Consider the following 19671-nt stretch of genomic DNA (forward strand, 5'->3'; position numbering starts at 1 on the left):
CGCCCCGCACTGCGGCTCCGCAGCCTCTGCAGCTCGCGCGGCCGCCGCAGCGAGGGCGCGGTCTCCCGTGCGCCCGGCGCTGCGGGGCTGGGTTTTTTCCACGCTCGGCTTTGTTTCCTCCCCCCCGCACCCCCACCCACACACACACACACTTTCTCCTCTCTCGTCAGCGCGTGACAAGCCCCGGGAGCCGCCTTCCTCTCGCGGTGTGGGTGAAGCCGCGGGAGACGGGGAGGATGAGCCGCCCCGGCTGGCTGCTTGCTCTGGGCTCCCCGCCGCGCTGTCACCGGCAGGGCGGGTCCGTCTCGGAGAAAGCAGCATTCGGAGAGCGCCCCGGAGGCGCATCCCCCGAGGATCTCGCCGTCCCCACCCCAATTTGAATGTGTTCCTTTGAATCGAACGAAATTAAATCCCCACCTCGCTCGCTCCCTCGTGGCCCTGCGGGAAGATTGGTTTTTAGTCCTAAAGCCCCCCTGGTGGCATCATGGTGATGATGATGGTGATGGTGATGCTGATGGTGATGGTGATGGTGATGGTGATGATGATGATGCAAAGTTTTCCAAGGTTGCCTCGGTGATGCCCTCCATTTGCAGGAAGCAATGAAGGAGGCCCCTGTGGCTTCTTCTGGCCTTTAAACATCTAAATCAGGCCGGAGCGACGGTACAGTGGGTACCTAGGGCACTTGCCTTGCAGGTGGCCCACCCGGGTTCGATTCCTGGCAGCCCCTTATGGTAACCCCGAACCCCGCCAGGAGTGACCAGTGAGCAACACTGGGTATGACCCAGAATCTGAATCTCCGGGCCTTTGGGAAGGGAATGAAAGGAACGTGACAGGTTGTCACCATTAGTGAGGCCCAGCCTGTCACTTCTCTAGCCTTCTTTCTATGTAAAATAGCGTGTTTGAGCACAAAGATTTCTAAAGCTTCTAAAATCTCTGTTCTTTGGAGAGTCTCCTATCTAGGGACTAAAGAGTCCAGGTTGCATTGTTGAAAGTCTTTGCAGAAAGCCCTAGGGTGCAGGGATCTGAGTGATCGTAAGTGGGTCGAGCTTTTGCCTAGCTTGAATCTGAGCTGGGTTCGATCCCCAGCAGCACATGTGATCCCTAGAGCCTGCCAGGAGTGATCCCTGAGTGCAGAGCCAGGAGTCAGCCCTGAGCATTGCTGGGTGTGTCAGAGAGAGAGAGAGAGAGAGATAGTTCTGTGTATAAGGCAGTGGCTTGACCCCTCCCCCTCAGTCTTTACAGAACAGAACTGATTTCCTCTCTCTATTCTCTCACCCAAACAAGCATTGCAACCATTTTAATTTTTTTGATTGTTTTTTTTATAAAGTAGTTCACAATATTTAAATACATTTAATATTCAAACACCAATCCCACCACCATTCCACCTTTCCACCACCATATTTTGAATGTTTCCATCCCCAAACCCCAATCCCTGCCCCAAAGCAGAACCAAAATAATATATTTTTTGTTTGTTATGAAAAACTCATGAAAATGCTACAGAAAAGTATCCTTAGGGGAAAGAGTGTAAAGATTGTTGTATTTCACCTAGGGGTCACTAAGCCCTTCTATAAGTGATAACTAACTTCTTGTTATCACTATAAGAGATAACTGACATGTTGTTATCTCTATCAGAGATAACTAACATGTTATCTCTATAAGAGATAACTAACATGTTGAGCCTTGTGTGCTTATATACATATATATATATGTCTGTAAAAAGATATTTCCCTCTGAGATTGGTTGCCTCCTACTTTGAACCCCATCCACTGTGGTGTGGCACACTTAGAGTACGGGTAGGGTGTGTGGTATAAGTGTCACACAGCTGCGAATGGGGCTGTGCGGTCCAGGAATATGTTCACTCGTGGGTGAGACTTAGCCCGAGTGTGTGGAGAGCATCTGTAAGCTTGGTGGCGTTGAGTTCTGTAGGTTTTCAGCTGCCGAGGCTGGGTTCCTTTGGGGGGGCAGAGATCTCACTGCCCCCCTCCAGGGCGCCCCAAGTGAAACAGCCTGGCACCGGGTCCGGTGGCATGGTTATGGCGAGTGTCATGTTATGCTCCCTTCCCGGAGAGAGGCACTTTTGCGACAGTTTTAATTACTGTAAATAGCTGGAAATTGTTAGGGACCTCTTGTGGCCCTTTTGTTTTTGGTTGATTTGCTGAAAGGGAAGCGATGGGATCAGCAAGTAAAAGGAGATGATGTTGACTCCCCAGTTCTGGCCTATTGGTCAGATGAGGTTGTGGTGGGCAAGGAGTTGAGGAGGAAACCCAGCAAGAGGTAATTGGGGGTCGGGGGCGGGGAGGATGGAGTGATAGTACAAGAGGGTAGGACACTTGTCTTGCACATGACACATCTGGTTTCAATCCCCAGAACCCTATATGGTAGCCCTACCAGGAGTGATCTCTGAGCTCAGAGCCAGAAGTAAGCCCCAAGCACAGTCAGGTGTGCTCCAAAACAAACTCCCAAAAAAGTAATTTGGGGGACCAGAGAGATAGCACAGTAGGTAAGATGTTTGTCTGACATGGTACAGCCCAGATTCCTTCCCCGGCACAAATATAGTATCCCCAAGCACGGCAAGGGGTCATTCCTGAGTACAGAACCAGAAATGGCCCCTGAGCACCTTAAGGTATAGCCCCTTCCTTCCAAAAAAGCAGTTTGAGGTAGGGGAGCTGTCTGGAAAAGCAGAAGAAGGCTCAAAGGGTTCATGCTTTGCTTGCAGGAGGCCTGGGTTCTCTGTCCAGCACCCACATGGTTCTCCAACACTGCTAGGATGAACACCTGGGTGTAGATGTAAGCAGAAAAGGGAGAGGATGATGGGGGCTGGCGTGATAGCACAGCAAGTAGGGCGTTTGCCTTGCATGCGGCCGACCTGGGTTCAATTCCCAGCATCCCATATCGTCCCCCGAGCACTGCCAGGAGTAATTCCTGAGTGAAGAGCCAGGAGTAACCCCTATGCATCGCCCGGTGTGACCCAAAAAAGAAAAAAAAAGAAAGAAAAAAAGAAAAGTAAAAAAGGGAAAGTATGGGTCTCAGTGAGTCACTGTTTAAAGAGGAACCACACAGCAGGAGAAATGAGGCTGGGGAGGGGAGCTCTAGGCGATCCCTAAACTCACTGGTACCAGCAAGTTCTCTTCCAGGGATTCGAAGCATTGGAGTGAAAGGTTGTTGGAGAACAGGATGATCACTTAAGTGAAAGATCTCATCAGATATTTTGTTATTATTTGTTTGTTTCGCTTTTGGGCCACACCTGGCAGTGCTCAGGGCTTACTTCTGGCTTTGTATTCAGGGATCACTCCGGATGGTGCGGGAGGAACCACATGGGATGCTGAGAATTAAACCTGGGTTGCCCTCATGCACTGAAAACACCTGCTGTACTATTGCTTTGTCCCCACCAAGGATTCATTAGAACCTTAAAGAATGTGTCCTTACTATGGCAGCAGGAGGAAGTCATCACCTTCTCCTGATATCAAGATTAGCAGGGGCCAGAGTGTAGTATAGCAGGAAGGACGTTTGTCTTTCATGGGGCTGACCCAGGTTTGATCCCCAGCATCCCATATGGTCCCCCAAGCACCGCCAGGAGCAATCCTGAGTGCAGAGCCAGTGCAATGTCCAGTAACCCCTGGGCATTACCAGGTGTGATCCAAAAAGCCAAAAAAAAAAGGGGGCTGAAGAGATAGTACAGCAAGTAGGACACTTGCCTTGCACGCGGCCAACCCAGGTTCGATTCCCAGCATCCCATATGGTCCCCTGAGCACCACCAGGAGTAACTCCTGAGTGCAGAGCCAGGAGTAACCCCTGTGCATGACCGGGTGTGACCCAAAAAGCAAAAAAAAGAAAATAGATTGGCAGTCCCTTTTTGCTTTGGGGGCCACATTTAATGGCGCTCAGGGCTACTCCCAGCTTAATTTGGGGGGAGGGTGTAGCAGGGTCGCTTTCAGTGGTGCACAGGGGACCAAACATGCAGGGATGGAACCTGAAGGGTCTCCCAGGTGCAAAGCATGGTTCAGCCCTTTGAAACATCTCTCCAACCCTTGCCACACCGTTTTTTTTTTTCCTTTTTTAATCTTAGTGTTGTTTATAGTGGTAGGGTTTCAGGCACAGCACATTCCAGCTCCCTACACCAGCCTGTCTGCTCCCCAGCTCCCCACATGGTTCCCCAACACTGCCAAGATGAACACTTTTTCCAGCGTCCTCACCATATTCCAATGTCCTCACCATCCTATTCACTCCCAAACCCTCATAACGCTTCCTACTGAAAACCAGATCTCATTTTCTGTTGCCTTTGGACATCTGTTATTCCCCTACTTTGTTTCTCTCTATCCCGTATATGCGAGAGATCATTCTGTGTCTGTTCCTCTCCTGACTTAACCTCATTCTACATGGTACTTACCATCTCCATCTACATAGCAACAGCAAATTGCATGATTCCATTTTTTCTAATGGCCAAGTAGTATTCCATTGTAGCTTTCCGTAGTTTCTTTATCCAGTCATCTGCTCTTGGATACTTGGGTTGTTCCCAGATTTAAACAATGAGATACCATCTCACCCCAGTGATACTTGACATATATCCCAAGGAACAAAAGCATCCAGTGTTGGCGTGGATGTGGGGGAGAAGGGACCCTCATTCACTGCTGGTGGAAAGGTTGACTGGTCCAGCCTTTTTTGGAAAACAACACGAACATTCCTCAGGGGGAAAAAAAAAGAGCTAGCAATTGAATTTCCAGTGATTCTGCTCTTGGCATCTACCCCAGAGGCTCTATTCTGAAAGACAGCTGTGGTCCTACATTCCTTCACTGCAGCACAATTCATAGCACCACCTACTTTGACTCTTGCTGAGATGCAAACACCCTTGCTGAGATGCTTCTGGCTTTCCCTGTATGACGCATCTGCCCAAAACACCAAGCACAGAGGCTGATATGGATTGAGATAATCAAGGAATAGGTCGGTTTAGATGCGGGAACCTTGACTGGTTTTTAGGGCAGGAAAAATGAGAGCTCCAAAGTTCATTTGGAAACCCTGGGATTGGGGGACGGGTGAAGGGGCTGGCTTTGGGTCTGCCCTAGCTATTCTGGCTGTGAACTTCTTTGCTGAAGCAAGGTGCAGTGACTGCAGAGGATTGGAGGGGCAGGTATTGGAAGTGGAGCGTCACATCTGCCTGTTCATGGGGAAGGAAAGAAAGAAAAGGATGGTAGTGAGGGAGTGCATGCAGGAAGGAGGTGCAGTGATGGTCGTTGGCAAAGCAGAGAGAGCCCTGAAGCTCTTTATCGGGCTATTCTCTAGTCTTTGCTGTAGATTTGAACTCTGTAAATCTAAAAAACATGGGGGATGGGCTAGCATCATAGTACAGCAAGTACGGCGCTTACCTTGCACACGGCTAGCCTAGATTCAATCTCTGGTACCCCACATGGTCCCCGAAGTCCCACCAGGAGTGATCCTGAGTGCAGAGCCACAAGTAGGCCTGAACGCAGCTGGGTATGGCCCAAAACAAAAAATAAGAGGGAAATAAACCAAATTAATTGATAGAAAGGGTTGTTGAGGATGGTGTGGTTTATGACAGAGATGCAGTGAAATTTGTGGCTTCACATTTCCAAGAGTCTCATATCCTACAGGAAGTGTGAGTGGGTTGAGGGGAACTTCCTTCTTTTCCCTTCAATTTGTGGATGTTGGGGTGGGGGTGGGGCGACTCATTTATGCTTAAGAAACTCAGCTCTGGGACCGGAGAGTTGTTAGAGCAGGCAGAGCACTTGACTTGCATGTGGCTGGCCCAGGTTCGATTCCCACCAGGTGGACAGAGCCAGGAGTAAGCCTTGAACACTGTCACCCATAAAAGGAAAGAAACTCTGGGCTGGAGGGCTCATACAGGAGTTAAGGAGATTGCCTTGCATTTTGCTGACCATGTTGCTAGCCCCTGCAAAAGGTCCCCAGCACAACAGGGAGTTACCTACCCCTCTGTGTAAATCATTTTTGCCAAGCCTTCTCCTTACAACCCGAAGTGGTTCAGAGAGGTTCATAGAAAGCGTGTACCGGGGGCCTGAGAGGTAGCATAGAGGTGAAGGCTGCTTTGCACACAGCCGACCAAGTTCAATCCTTAGTACTACATACAGTGTTTTCCTTTCTTCCCCTTGAGGGTTGATCCCTGAGCCCAGAGCCAGGAGTAAGCCCTGAGCACTGCCAGGTGTGGCCCAGACAACCAAAAACAAAGCAGGGATGTATGTATTTCATGGATAGCAAAAGGTAGTGATACATTTTAAGAGTTCTGTTTTTGTGATTTTGGTCATTGAAAGTCTGATGCCTTTTGTTCTGCTTTTGATGGGGCCACACCTGGCTCTGCTCAGGGATTACTCCTGGCTCTGCACTCAAGGATCACTCCTGCAAATTTGGGAGATCTTTTGTGGCACGAGGGATCAAACTCTGATCAGCCGCATGCGAGGCAAGTCATGTACCTGTTGTACTATTGCTCGGACCCCAATTCCTGCTTTTTATTTATTTATTTATTTATTTATTTGCCTTTTTGGGTCTCACCCAGTGATGCTCAGGGTTTACTTCTAACTCTGCACTCAGGAATTAATTCCTGGCAGTGCTTGGGGGACCATACGGGATCGCGGGGATTGAACCTGGGTCAGCTACATGCAAGGCAAACGCTCTACCATTGTGCTATAGCTCCGACCCCCCAATTCCTGCTTTTGATATTTGACCTTTCTCTTTTGGCATCAAGGCGGCCCCATGTCTTTCCCGTTTGTCGCCAGTGTTCCTGAATGCTCACCTCCATCGCACAGCCTGGTAGTGTGGGAATAAGGAGGTCAGCTCTGGGACTTGGGATCATGGTGGCCAGCCATGCCAAGCCTGGACAGCAATAGTAAGGAAGAAATCGGGCCCCAGCTCTCAGAAAGAATTAGGCAGCTCTTGACGTGGTTGGAGGAATCCAGTGTCTAGTGAGCTGGGCTGTTGGCTTGGTATGCGGGGGCGGGGGGGGGACAGTCATTTCCAGTGTGTAGAGATGAGAGCAGCTCTGCATGGCACTGCCCATTTTCCATATTATCTTGCTAAACAGTCGAGAGTCAAGGTGCTTGTAGCACTAAAAGTCAGAATGAAGCATTCTGCAAAACCTAATTAGGGCTGGAGAGATTGTACAGGAATGTACTTGCCTTGCAGGCAGCCAACCCCAAATCAGATCCCTGGCACCATATCTGTTCCCTTGAGCACCACCAGGATCACCCCTGAGCACGGCCAGATTTTGCCGCCAACGACCCCCGCCCCAAAAAAAACCCAGCAAACTAACTGGGCAAAGAAAGGGACAAAGTCAGTGGACCAAAGGAGACATAAACAGAAGGCAGGAAAGCATGTAAATCCATAGTTAAAATAAAAAGCAGTGGTTCCATGGAGCCAGGCAGGAAGTTAGAAGCCCATAACTTCCTCAGATCTTGTCATTTGGGAGCACCAGGGGCCACTCCAGGGGCCAGAGCCATAGTACAGTGAGGAAGGCATTCTCCTACATGCAGCCGACCCGGGTTCGATTCCTAACATCCTGTATGGTCTCCAGAGCCTACTAGGAGTGATTCTTGAGTGCAGAGTCAGGAGTAAACCCTAAGCATCGCTAGATATGGTAAAAGAGTAACAAACAAACAAGCAAACAAAAATCAATAAAGACCCGAGGATATGGCTAGAACCAACAGCTACTAAGAGCTAACAAGATAAGACACAGGTTCTCACCTGGAAGGGGGTAGGTACACAGATCAAGAAACAGGAACTTCTACAAAAACAGCTCAGAGCCAGACAGAGGGTCAAAGCAGCAGCAGGACGTTGAAGCACCAAGGGAATCAGAACACAGGTGATCATCTGGGCAGACGCTAAGATGGTCATGCACAAGCTCTTCTCCCGAGCCAAGAAACTTCTTGGCTGCTTCCTGCACCGATAACCTATCTCATGCCTTGGCAGCTGGCTGCCCATCCCCGGCACCTCTTACAGGGCTCTGCCACCTATTCATGTCCAACAAATCCTGGTGAGGATAACAAAGAGAGCAGAACCCCCCACCCCCAGGATTATCCCCAGACGGAGAGCTAAAAAATGACTTGGACTGAAGGCTCAGTCTTGCTAGGCTCTGTGCCCTGTACCCACGTTATTTTGTTAAGCATCACCCCTGCCTTTCGAGATAAGTACTTTCCTTTGTCTCTTTTACAAAGAAAAGAACAGAGGCGGGGAAATAGAGCCAGACAGAGGGCTGTTGCTGCTGGATCAGTACCCATCATGCAGGCGGACTTCAAGGCCCAGGCTTTCAGATTTCTGGGTCCTTCTGGAGCTGGAAGAGGGCGGTGCATTAGTGCAGTGATGAAACTCCAGCTCTTGCTAGGAAAGAGAACTGCACAGCCTGAGCACTGACAAACTCAGGAGATTGCAAGATTGAGAACAAATAGTCTCTGTTATAAGCCCTTCCTTCTTGTAAGAGCTGCCTCTCCTTTCGCTGTTAGATTCTTCCAGTTGCTTTACATATTCCTGAAGTTGCTTTTTATCTCACTCCATTCTCTGTCCTTCATCTTGAAGTACACGAATCACCAATACAATACACTACATGAATACATCCTTCATACATGAAATCACCAGGTATTTCACAGAACATGACAGGAACCATTCGGTTGCTAAATCACATGTCTTCAGACCATTTTTAGATAGCCACCTTCCAAAATATGGACCCTAGCTGTTGTTTCTCTGTGTGTCTGCCTTTGCCTGCTACTCAAAAGAAACTAAATGTATAGAATGAACTCAAAGTGTTTTGTTTGTTCATTTGTGGTGCTGGGGATTGAACCCAGATCCTTACAACATGCAGACCATGGTCTCTACCCCTGAGTAAATTCATGTTTTATTAAGAATATATTGCTCTATCAATTCTAATAATAGCCTTATTTTAGAATATGTTGATTTGACTTTTGGAAACTTGGTTCTTCAATGAAAATTCCTTAGGAAATACTGGGGCCAGAGAGATAGCACAGTGGGTAGTGTGCTTGCCTTGCACACAGCTAACTGGGGTTCAATTCCCAGCACCCCATATGGTTTCCAAACCCTTTCATGAATGATCCCTGAGTGAAGAACCAGGGCTGAGCCTTAAGACTGCCGGTGTGGCCACAAAGCAAAAGGCTTAATATGGGGACCAGAGAGATAGAACAGTGAGTAGGGCACTTGCCTTGCACTCAGCTGACCTGGGTTTGATCCCTGGCCCCAACATGGTCCCCTAAGCCTGTGATCACTTAGGAATGATCCCTGAGTGTGGAGTCAGGAATTAGCCTGAGAACAGTCAACCAGGTGTGGCCCCAAAACAAACGCAAAAAAGGGACTGAAGAGATACTACAGCTGGTAAGGTGCTTGCTTTGCAGGCAGCTGACCTGGGTTTGATCCCAGCATCCCATATGGTCCCCAGCATTCCATATAGTCCCCCTGAGCACAGCCAGGTGTGACTTCTGAGTGCAGAGCCAGAAGTAATCCCTGAGTCAGAGCCAGGAGTAACCCCTGAGCATCACCTAGTGTGGCCCAAAAGAACAGAAAAGATGGAGTTTAGTAATTGATAGGGAGGAAGGACACAAGGAGAAGTGTCAGGGATGGCCCATTGCAGTTTTTGCCAACTTTAGGAAACTGGAAATCCTCAAGAAGGAAGCTGTATTTCACTGCATCCTCGTTGGAGAATTTAGACAAATTTGGGAGGCAAGAAAGTGGTGTGTGGGTCACAGAGATAGTACAGCAAGGAGGGCACTTACCTTGCACGCAGCTGACCCTAGTTTGTTCCCTAGCACCACAGATGGTACCGAGCCTCGAGCTTCACCTTGAGTGATCCCAAGTGCAGAGCCAGGAATGAGCCCTAAGCACTGCCGTGTGTGCCCCCTACCCAATCCCCAATCCCCACCAGAAGAGGGAAGGAAGTAGGGTCCTTGGGACATGCTGGTATTTAAGTCAAATTGCTAGCAGAGTCCAAGAAACAGCGATGTCAGGAGGAAGAGGGGAACCCATCCCCCGACAGCCCCCTCATATCACTCGACTATGTGTTCACAAAGACCTCACCCAGCCTTGCATCTGGTGGTCCTGCAGTATTGAGATCTGAGCCAGCAGTCAGAAGTGGGGTCCCAGGAGAGGCACCCCAAGGAACATCCCTGCCAGGTCAGCCGGGGGCCCGGAAGAAACTGAGTGTGTGTGTGTGTGTGTGTGTGTGTGTGTGTGTGTGTGTGTGTGTATGGGAGGATTTGAGAGAATAGTAACACGGAAACAAGCTATAAAGATATAAAGATGAAGGGAGGGTTAGAGACTCTTGCCGAGATAGAAACCTGCTCTGACCCCAGCAGGGACCCCCGGCCAGGGCCTGAGGTCAGCTGTGTCGAGTGGGCATGGAGCCAAGCATTCTGGCTCTCCTCCCTCTACCCTCGTGCTCCAGTTTCCTGTTGGAGCCACTTGTGCCAGGCAGAGGTCGCGGGTGCAGCCTGGCCGGGTCACTCATCGTCCTTGGGTCAGGGCAGGTGCCGGGTGAGTGTGGGTGGGCAGACAGGCTGTCCAGAGCCTTCACCTTAGAAAATAAAAATATAAATGAAAATTATGGCTAAGCGAACATGCTTCCTGTGGGTGCATCTAATGGCTTTAGACAGCCATGTTCGGATAGTTTGTGTCCAGTGGGTTTCACTGGGCTGAAACCTGTGTGTGTGTGTGTGTGTGTGTGTGTGTGTGTGTGTGTGTGTGTTTCTCCTGGAGACCTGGGGCAAGGTCTGTTTCGTGGCTTTTCCAGCCTCCAGATGACATGCACGCTTCTTGGCTTTTGACCCTGGCTGCTGCTGCCTGCTCAGAGGCAAGGCCTGCATCTCAGACCCACCAGAGTCTGTGCTTCTCTGTCTTCTCAGAACTCCCATGTCACACTGAAACCCTCCAGAATGGCACTGGGAATCAATCCGGTCCATGATCCAACACAACCTCCCTATTTTTTTTTAATTTTGCTTTTTGGGTCACATCCAGCGATGCTCAGGGGTTACTCCTGGCTCTGCACTCGGAAATTACTTTTGGCAATGCTCAGGGGGCCATATGGGATGCTGGGGATCGAACCCAGGCTTGCCACATGCAAAGCAACCGCCCTACCCACTGTGCTATCGCTCCCGCCCCAACCTCCCTATGTTAAGAGTCTTCATGTCATCACTCCTGGTCCCTTCATCCACATAAAGGCATATGCTCCCGGGTTCTAGGGATTAGCATGTGGACATCAGTTGGGGGCTGTTCTTTAGCCTGCCCCTGAGGGCTAACAAGCCATTTTGGCTGGATTGAGGGTCTCCCTCAGCAAGTAGTGGAGAAATGAAGGGCATTCAGATGCAGGCCAGACTGGGATGTCAGACCTGTGGGTATCAGTCCACAGATAAAAAGAGTGTCTTTTTTGTTTGTTTGGGGGCCACACCACACAGTACTCAGGAGTCACTCCTGGTGGTGCTCAGGGGACCATGTATAGATCCGGGACTCAAACCAGGGATAGCCGTGTGTAAGGCAAGCGCCTCACTCTGGGATAGCCCCCGACTCCCAAGAGAAGGAGCCATTTCAAGTTGGCGTTTTAGCAGAGTTGTTAGCAAAATGGCCAGATTCTGATTCTGGGGTGGCTGGAGTACCGTATCTCAAATGCAGGGGGTGTTGGGATTCATCGACAGCCTTCTTTGAGCCCCTAGAATATTCTAGAGACAGGGTCACAGGCGAACATCATGTAAATGAGGGGCCACATTGTCACACTGTCCTCCCGTTGTTCATCGATTTGCTCAAGTGGGCCCAGTTAACGTCTCCATTTTGAGACTTGTTGTTACTGTGTTTGGCTTATCAAATACATCACGGGTAGCTTGCCAGGCTTTGTCGTGCGGGCGAGATACTCTTGGTAGCTTGTTGGGCTCTCTGAGAGGGGCGGAGGAATCGAACCCGGCTTGGCCAGGCTGGCTGTGCACAAGGCAAACCGTTGTGCTATCGCTCCAGAGCTCAAATGAGGGGCCACAAGAAGGAAATGAGGTTGGAAGTGGGCTACGGTCAGAAAAAGGTTGAGAAATACTGGCTGAGCCAAGGGAAGAGCAAACCTTTCTTGGAGAATCATGCGGATCAGAAGCAACAATGGTCTAAAACAGGACTGAGGCTGGAGAGCTTGAGGCATTGAGCGTGTATTTGCTTTCAGGGGGCCTGGGTTTGATCCCACCACACACCGCTTAGTTCCCCCATGCAACACTGGGAGTGACCCCCAAGAGTCACCTCTGCACATCACATGGTGTGTCTTTGAGCACAGAACCAGGAGTCATCCTCCGAGGCACAAAAGAAGCAAGCCTAGAGCAGCAGGAAGGGGTGGTCTGGCTACAGACTAGTTTGCTCTAGATCTCTGAGTGGATTCCATGGTGTGCATTTGCCATGGTTTATTCCTTCTCCTATTGGACCTTTCTGGTTATTCATATATATATATTTTCTATTTCAAGTAAACTTGCTGTGCAAGATTGTCCTTGTGCATCTAGTGGGGAAAACAACAAAATTAATTGCTAATATTCTTTTATTTTTTTTTCAATTTTTCTTTTGGCTTTTGGGTGATACCCAGTGATGCTCAAAAGTAACTCCCGGCCCTGCACTCAGGAATAACTCCTGATGGTGTTCCAGGGACCATATGGGATGCTGGAAGTCGAACCTGGGTCAGCTGCATGCAAGGCAAAGACCCTGCCCACTGTACTATCTCTCTAGTCCCTAATTGTTAATGTTCTTAAAACTTCTTCCTGTTCAGGGGCTGTAACAATAGTACAGCAGGTAGTGTGCTTGCCTCGCATGCAGCCAACCCACGTTCAGTCCCTGGCACCCCATATGGTCCCTCGAGCACTCCCAGGAGTGATTTTTGAGTGCAGAGCCAGGCATAATCCCTGAGTATTGTCAGGTGTGCCCCCCAAAACAAAAAAAGAAAAGCAAAAAAGAACTTCCTATTCAGAATCCAACACTTAGATTCAGATTTTGATTTATATATCTTGTCTGTGGCATCAAGAGCAGTTATTTATTTTTTCAATCTGTGAAAGAACAGAAAGTCCTTGACACTACTCATTGTTGTTGATGTTGTTTGTTTTTTGGTTTGGGGCCGCACCCGGAGGGCTGAGCCTGGGTCAGCTGCTTATAACGAGGAGGCAGTGTCCCCCCCCCCCCCCCCATACTGTCTCTCCAGCCCTGACAGTAGGCTTTTAAACCGCCTCTAATCTTGTGAACCTGGCCTCATCTGCCAGTTTCACTGATAGTTGAACATACTTGAGATATGATTCCACCCCAGTCCCTCACCTGCCCCCCAAGTCCCTGCCTGTCAGGTTTTGGTTGGGAGGTTTTAGTGGGGTGAGGGGCCACACATGACAATAATCAGGGCTCTGCACTCAGGAATCACTCCTGGTGGTGCTCAGGGGATCATAAGGGATGCTGGGGATCAAACGCGGGTTGGCCACATGCAAGGCAAGCACCTTACTGTACTATCTCTCTGGACCAACCTGCTAGATTTTGGAAGTGCTCCAGTCTTTTGAAAATCCCTGGAATTTTATCCCTGTTATTCATTCTAATGACTTTGATGCCAGTGCTTTTGCTACCTGGGTGCGTGCAATGCATTCCTAAGTATGTCACCAGTGAAACTAGGCCAGCAGCAGTTGTGGAAGCCATCTCAGTTTCAGAATGTGAAGGTTGGGGCTTGAGCTATAGTATAGCAAGCAGGGCTTTGCTGGCCTGGGTTCGATTCCTGGCACCCTGTAGGGTCCCCTGAACACTAGCAGGACTGATCCCTGAGCTCAGTGCCAGGAGTAAGCCCTGAACACTGCTGGGTGTGGCCCCAAAACAAAACAGAAAGAGAAGTGTTGGAAACGGTGTGTTTACTTTAGAGAGAGAGGTTCATCCAGTTCATCAGAAAGTGAAGGGCTGGTGGACAGATGTTCTTGCCCAGTTTTACATAACCCATCGGCGGGAGCTGGAACCAGAGCAAGGTTATACAACCCCGTTGTTCCTTTGCCTTCCATGGGATGGGCTTTCGCTGCTTTGGTTTTGGAGCATTGCAATTAAAGCTTTCAAGGTGGCTGATGGGAGGAAAAGAAACTGACTCTGTATGTGGAAAAGAAACCTAAATGGGAAACTATAGACCTGAACACATGGACTTACAAGCAGGAGGGGAGCCCGCTTCTCATAGCCCCTGAGCTTCGGCCCGTCTCAGCCGTGCTGTGCTCAGGAAGTGCAGGGGGTACTCCCTTGCACATGACCAATCCCAGGTTTGATCCCCGGCACCACATCTGAGCACAGACTAGGAGTTAAATGCCTTGGGCTGTGGCCCCCCAACCCAAAGCCAGCCCCCCCAAAGGGAAAACGCTTCTTGTTTCTACTTTGAAAACTCGGGTGGCTCCCTTGGCCTGGCAGAGCAGAGGCCAGGGTCCTCGACAGGGCAAAGAGGAGGTAGAAGGACACCTGTCCCTTCTCATGCACCATCTCTCTGCAGCGGAACTGCTGCTCACTCCCCAGTGCTCTGCCGTCCCTTTCCCTCCATGATCTGCCCTGTCTTCCTGGGATGCTGGAATGACACTCTTCCCCACACCCACCTGCGACCTCCACCTTCCAGGCTCAGTACAGGAGTCTCTCAACCCCCTCTTGGACCCCAGTGATTGTGTGTGTGTGCGTGCATGAGTGCGTGCGTGTGTGTGTGTTTGTGTGTGTATGTGTGTGTGGTTTTAGGGGGCTGCCTCCCAAGCAATGCTCAGGAGACCTAGGGGCTCTGCCTGGCAATTCTGGGCCAACCAGGCTAGCAGTTCAATGAAGTTCCCAAGGAGGCAGCACTGCTCAGGGCCTGTGTGTGTGTGTGTGTGGGGGGGGTGTTCTGGGGACCTTCAGGGGCACACCCAGCAGTGCTTGGTTCCCCGGGAGCCTTTAGAGCTACACCCAGAAATGCTTGGAAGGCCATGTGCTGCCAGGAACCAAGCCCGGGTACGCCCTAACTCCTGGGCTGTCTCTCAGCCCCTCTCGTGTTCTTCAAACCTCCCTTAGACACAAGTTCTGTTAGAGCACTTGTCAAACGTCGTTCTTGCTATTTTTGTTTCCTGAGTTGTGGACTCCTGAGGGAAGATGTCGTGTCCCGGTTTATTTTTGTATTCCCATTTCCTGGAGCTATGCCTGGCAGAGAGCAAGGACTTGGCGAATACTAATTGTCATGAGTGAAAGATGCAATGGATGTTAATCCCTCCCAAGGAGACACACAGTCTGTGAAGCACATCTCCAGTTCCCTGGTGTGCTATTATATTCCTGGAATCTCTTCTGCAAGGGAAGAAGCCATTGGAAATTCCATTTTGTGTGGAAGTTTAGGAATGAGGTGGTTTTACTGAAGGTGATGGAAAGGTGAAAGGGATCAAAGGTTAAAAAAAAGAATTAGGGAGGGCAGTGGTAGTATAGCCGGGAGGGGTGTTTGCTTCCCACCCAGCCGATCCAGGTTCTATCCCCAGCATCCCCTATGGTCCCCCGCGCCCCACCAGGAGTGATTCCTGAGTGCAGAAGCAAGAGTAACCCCTGAGCATTGCTGGGTATTGCCCCCAAAACAAGACCACCACTGACAACAGAAAAGAATGAGGGAGACAGGCTGAGACAACAAAGAAAGGAGGCTAGAAAGAGAATGGGCAGATGAAGAAGGATGCCATGAAGAGCGGAGGGAGTGACTCTGCAGCTAAGATTTCGGCTTCTGACTTCGTTTCATTGTAAGGGAGTTCCTGGACGACTCTCTTTCACAGGCCAGGCCAAACGCTCCTTTCTGAATGAACCCCATTTTGTATTCTTCTCCTCACTCCCTGCAAAGACACAAGTATGCCTCTGACAGCGCCTAACAATCAAGGCATTGTCTGGCCCTGGTCTCCGTGGGAAGCCGAGGAGGCTGGGTGTGTGGAGAGAAGTCCTCGCCCCCTACACCAGCGTTCTGAGGCCTGGCACGCTGGGCAAACCCAGACCTGGGCCTGAGCGAGGAGCTTAGCACCTTGGCCTCGAACTCTTTGTCCGTGAAATAGGATTTTACTCTCAGTCCAGGCTTCCTCCCTGGGTTGATGTCAAGCGCCAAAAAAGGAGGAACAGTAGACAGGTGTAGGCACTTGCCTTACATGCTGCCGACCCTGGTTCGGTCCCTGGCACTGAGGGAGCCTTTGGTGGTCCCTCAAGTCCAGCCACAAGTGATTCCGTAGCACAGAGCAGGAGGGAACCCTGAATATCGCCAGGTAAGGCTCAAACTCCCATCTCGTCCCCCCAAAGGATTCAAACACATGAACTAATGTGTAAGGAAGCACTTTGCAGGCAGTCAGTCGGATTGCTCTGAGAATGAAGGCTAGCGTGGCCTGCTCCCTGAGTCACTCTCCCAATAGGCCTCATTAGTAGCTGGCATTGCTCTTTACTGAAATAAGCTCCGTTTACCTAACGGAGATAAAATTGTTTCATTTGGTTCTGGCTGGAGGGCTGGAGCTATTGTACAGCGGGTAGGGTGTTTGCCTTGCACATGGCTGACCCCGGTTCGATTCCCAGCATCCCATATGGTCCCCTGAGCACCGCCAGGAGTAATTCCTGAGTGCAGAGCCAGGAGTAACCCCTGTGCATCGCCAGGTGTGACCCAAAAAAGCAAAAAAAAAAAAAGTTTTGTTTGGGGACCATACCTGGTGGTACTCAAGGGCTAATCTTGCCTCTGTGCTTGGGAGTTACTTCTGGCCTACTGATGATGATGATGATGAGATGATGATGATGATGATATTGAATCCCCATGAAAAGCACAGTTACAAAGTGCCCATGATTGACTTTTAGTCAAATGGTGTTCCAACACCAATCCCTTTACCAGTGTACATTTCCCACCACCAGTGTCCCCCGCATCCTTCCCGCCACCCTCCTCCCTCAACACACAGCCTGCCTCCAGGGCAGACACTTTTTTTCATTTTCTCTCTTACTCTCTTTCTCTTTTACCTCTTGGGCATCCTGGTTTGCAATACAGGTACTAAAAAGTTCAACCTGTTTGTCCCTCTACCTACTTTTAGTACTCAGTTCTTATCCAGAAGTTTCACTTCCTGAGTCCAAAGCCTGAATTTTTGGCAGGTTAATGTTGTGGTGAGATTGATCCTGAGGTGATGGGCATCCAGCTGGAGGTGCAGTGGGGGCTTTGGACCGTGGGAGAGGATCTCTCCTGTTTTATTGTAGTTTAAACAAATCTTTCTTACTGATTTACCTTTGGCTTTCCTTTGACATTCAGGGAGCACAGCTTGACACCCATGATTTTGTTTTGTTTTGTTTTGTTTTTTCAGTCGTGCTGTTCTGAAGTTTCAAGGACTGGCTGGCTTAAGCGTTCTTGAGAAAGGTCTAGACGAAGCCATGGCACTTCCTTTTCAAAAAGAGCTGGAGAAATACAAGAACATCGATGAGGATGAGCTGCTTGGCAAACTCTCAGAGGAGGAGCTGAAGCAGCTGGAAAATGTTCTTGATGACCTGGACCCCCAGGTGAGAGGCCTGGCTACAGCGGAGCCATGAGGAAGGGTGGGAGGACCTCAGGGTGCCTCCAAACTAGAGGGCCACCCCTGCGGCTCGAGTCCTGTTCTGCCCCTGGGGGTTCCTGCTCACTGGCTTTTCATGTTCATGGCGTACCTGAGCAGATGCCCCTGTGACAGGAGACGAGCGTGCATTTCTCAAAACTGGCTTCATGTCCATGGGGGAATGTTTTCCCTTAGTTGAACTAATTCAACTTGGATGGAAAAGGAGAGGGGAGGCCAGGGAGATAGAATAGGGGTTAAGGCACTTGCCTTGTGGGAATAGCGGGGATGAGAGGGATACTGGGAACATTGGTGGTGGAGAATGGGCACTGGTGGAGGGATGGGCACTTGATCATTGTATGACTGAAACGTTAACACAAAAGTTTCTAAGTCTATAACTGTGCCTCATGGCGATTCATTAAAAAATAAAAAATTAAGAAAAAGTAAAAGGAACTGCAAAAAAAAAGGCATTTGCCTTGCAGGTGGCCAACCCCGGTTTGATCCCTAGTATTGTATATCGTCCTCTGGTCATCTCCGGGGGTGGCCCCCAAGCCAAATAGAAATAAAGCAAAAATAATGCAAGCACCCTGTTTTTATGTTTAATCAAAAGGAAGGAAGCTCTAAATCCAGCAGCTCTCAACATCTACCGTCACATTCACATCTTCCATTTTCTCAGGAGAGAGCTTAGAAATTTGAGTATCAGAGCCAGAGCAATAAACGGTACAGCAGGTAGCGCACTGGCCTTGCACAGCACTGACCTGGGTTCAATCCCCAGCATCCCTTATGCCCCTGCCTCCACTGCAAGAGTAGATTCCTGCACTCAGAGCCAGGAGTAAGCCTTGAGCATCACCGGATGTAGCCCCAAAACAGAAATTAGAATATCGCTGTATCCCCTCCTGGAGCACATCTCAGCAGGCCTGCCTGGGGGTGATGGGGTGCAGATCTGGAAGCCCCAAGTGTGATGTGCATGGGTGCGACCTGGGGGCTGGGCCTGGGGGCTGCTGAGGAAGGTCGGCTGTTTCTGACTATTCTGTCCGCTCTTCTGGGCAGCCCCCCTCTCACCCCCATCTCTGCCCAGGGACAGTGGGGATGGGGGCCAGGGACATGGTGCCGTGGTCAGCCCCCTACTTCCTGCTTCCTTCATCCACTTCCTTCCTACTCTCTCTCTTTCGCTCTCTCTGTTTTGCTCGTTCACTCTCATGCTGTCTCTCTTTCTTTCGCTCACTCTCGCCGGCACGTCTCTCTCCTCAGAGCGCTCTGCTGCCCGCTGGATTCCGGCAGAAAGACCAGACCCAGAAAAGCGCCACAGGCCCGTTTGACCGCGAGCACCTGCTCATGTACCTGGAGAAGGAGGCTCTGGAACAGAAGGACAGGGAGGACTTTGTGCCCTTCACCGGAGAGAAGAAAGGTGAGGACCGGGGGTGGGGTGACCAACACATGCCCTGCCACAGGGAGCCGGACAAGGCAGCTGGCGGGTGGGAGTGGAGCCCAGAGAGAGGCAGGACTGGAGGAGCGTGTTTTCCGAGGATGCTCCCGGCCCAGGGCACACCTGACGCTAGCAGCCACCCGGGGACCTCGGGAGTCTGGGCTGGGACAGTGCTGACCGAGAAGGGGCTGCGATTGTGGGGACAGACAGTCCATACTGCTGTCTCAAAGCCCAGAATTGCTCCTAAATAACTAATGTGTATTGCCGTGAGCATGGTGGAATAGGCCAGCAAAACAAACACGTGAACATGTGATGATAACTTTTTATTCCCTTTTTGTTTGTTTGTTTGTTTGTTTGGGGGCCACATCCAGTGATTCTCAGGGCTTCTTCCTGGCTCTGTGCTTGGGGGACCATCCGCCGTGTGCCCCTGGGGAGGAAATCATGAAATCAGAGTTGACCAAGTAGACAGCCAGCACCTTTCCCACTGCGCTATCTCCCCCGTCCTGCAGTCTTTTGTGTCTCTTGTTGTTGTCTGTGGTGTTTGTTTGGCTGGTTTGGGGCCCCACTTAGAGGTGCCTTGGGCTTCTTCCTGGCTCTGAGCTCAGGGATCACTCCTGGCTGTGCTGAGACCCATGTGTTGCCTCAGAGCCTTGACAGGAGTGATCCCTGAGCACAAAGCCAGGAGTTAAGTCCTGGGCACAACTGGGCATGTCCCCAAAATAAAAAGGAAGAAGGAAAGGA

The 19671-nt window shown here is 50.3% G+C and overlaps 1 protein-coding gene across 1 annotated transcript in view; it reads left to right on the plus strand.

Annotated features, from left to right (window-relative positions):
- The window catches only part of TMOD2 (tropomodulin 2), a 51430-nt gene that overhangs the window by 562 nt on the left and 31197 nt on the right, over positions 1-19671 (plus strand). The window contains exons 2-3 of the mRNA XM_056135425.1: positions 17283-17475; positions 18756-18912. Of these exons, the coding sequence (XP_055991400.1) occupies positions 17350-17475; positions 18756-18912 (283 nt within the window). The 5' untranslated portion in view covers positions 17283-17349. The remainder of the gene's footprint in view (positions 1-17282; positions 17476-18755; positions 18913-19671) is intronic.

This window comes from Sorex fumeus, unplaced genomic scaffold (genome assembly GCF_029834395.1).
Source record: "Sorex fumeus unplaced genomic scaffold, SorFum_2.1 ptg000111l, whole genome shotgun sequence".
Lineage (NCBI taxonomy): Eukaryota > Metazoa > Chordata > Mammalia > Eulipotyphla > Soricidae > Sorex > Sorex fumeus.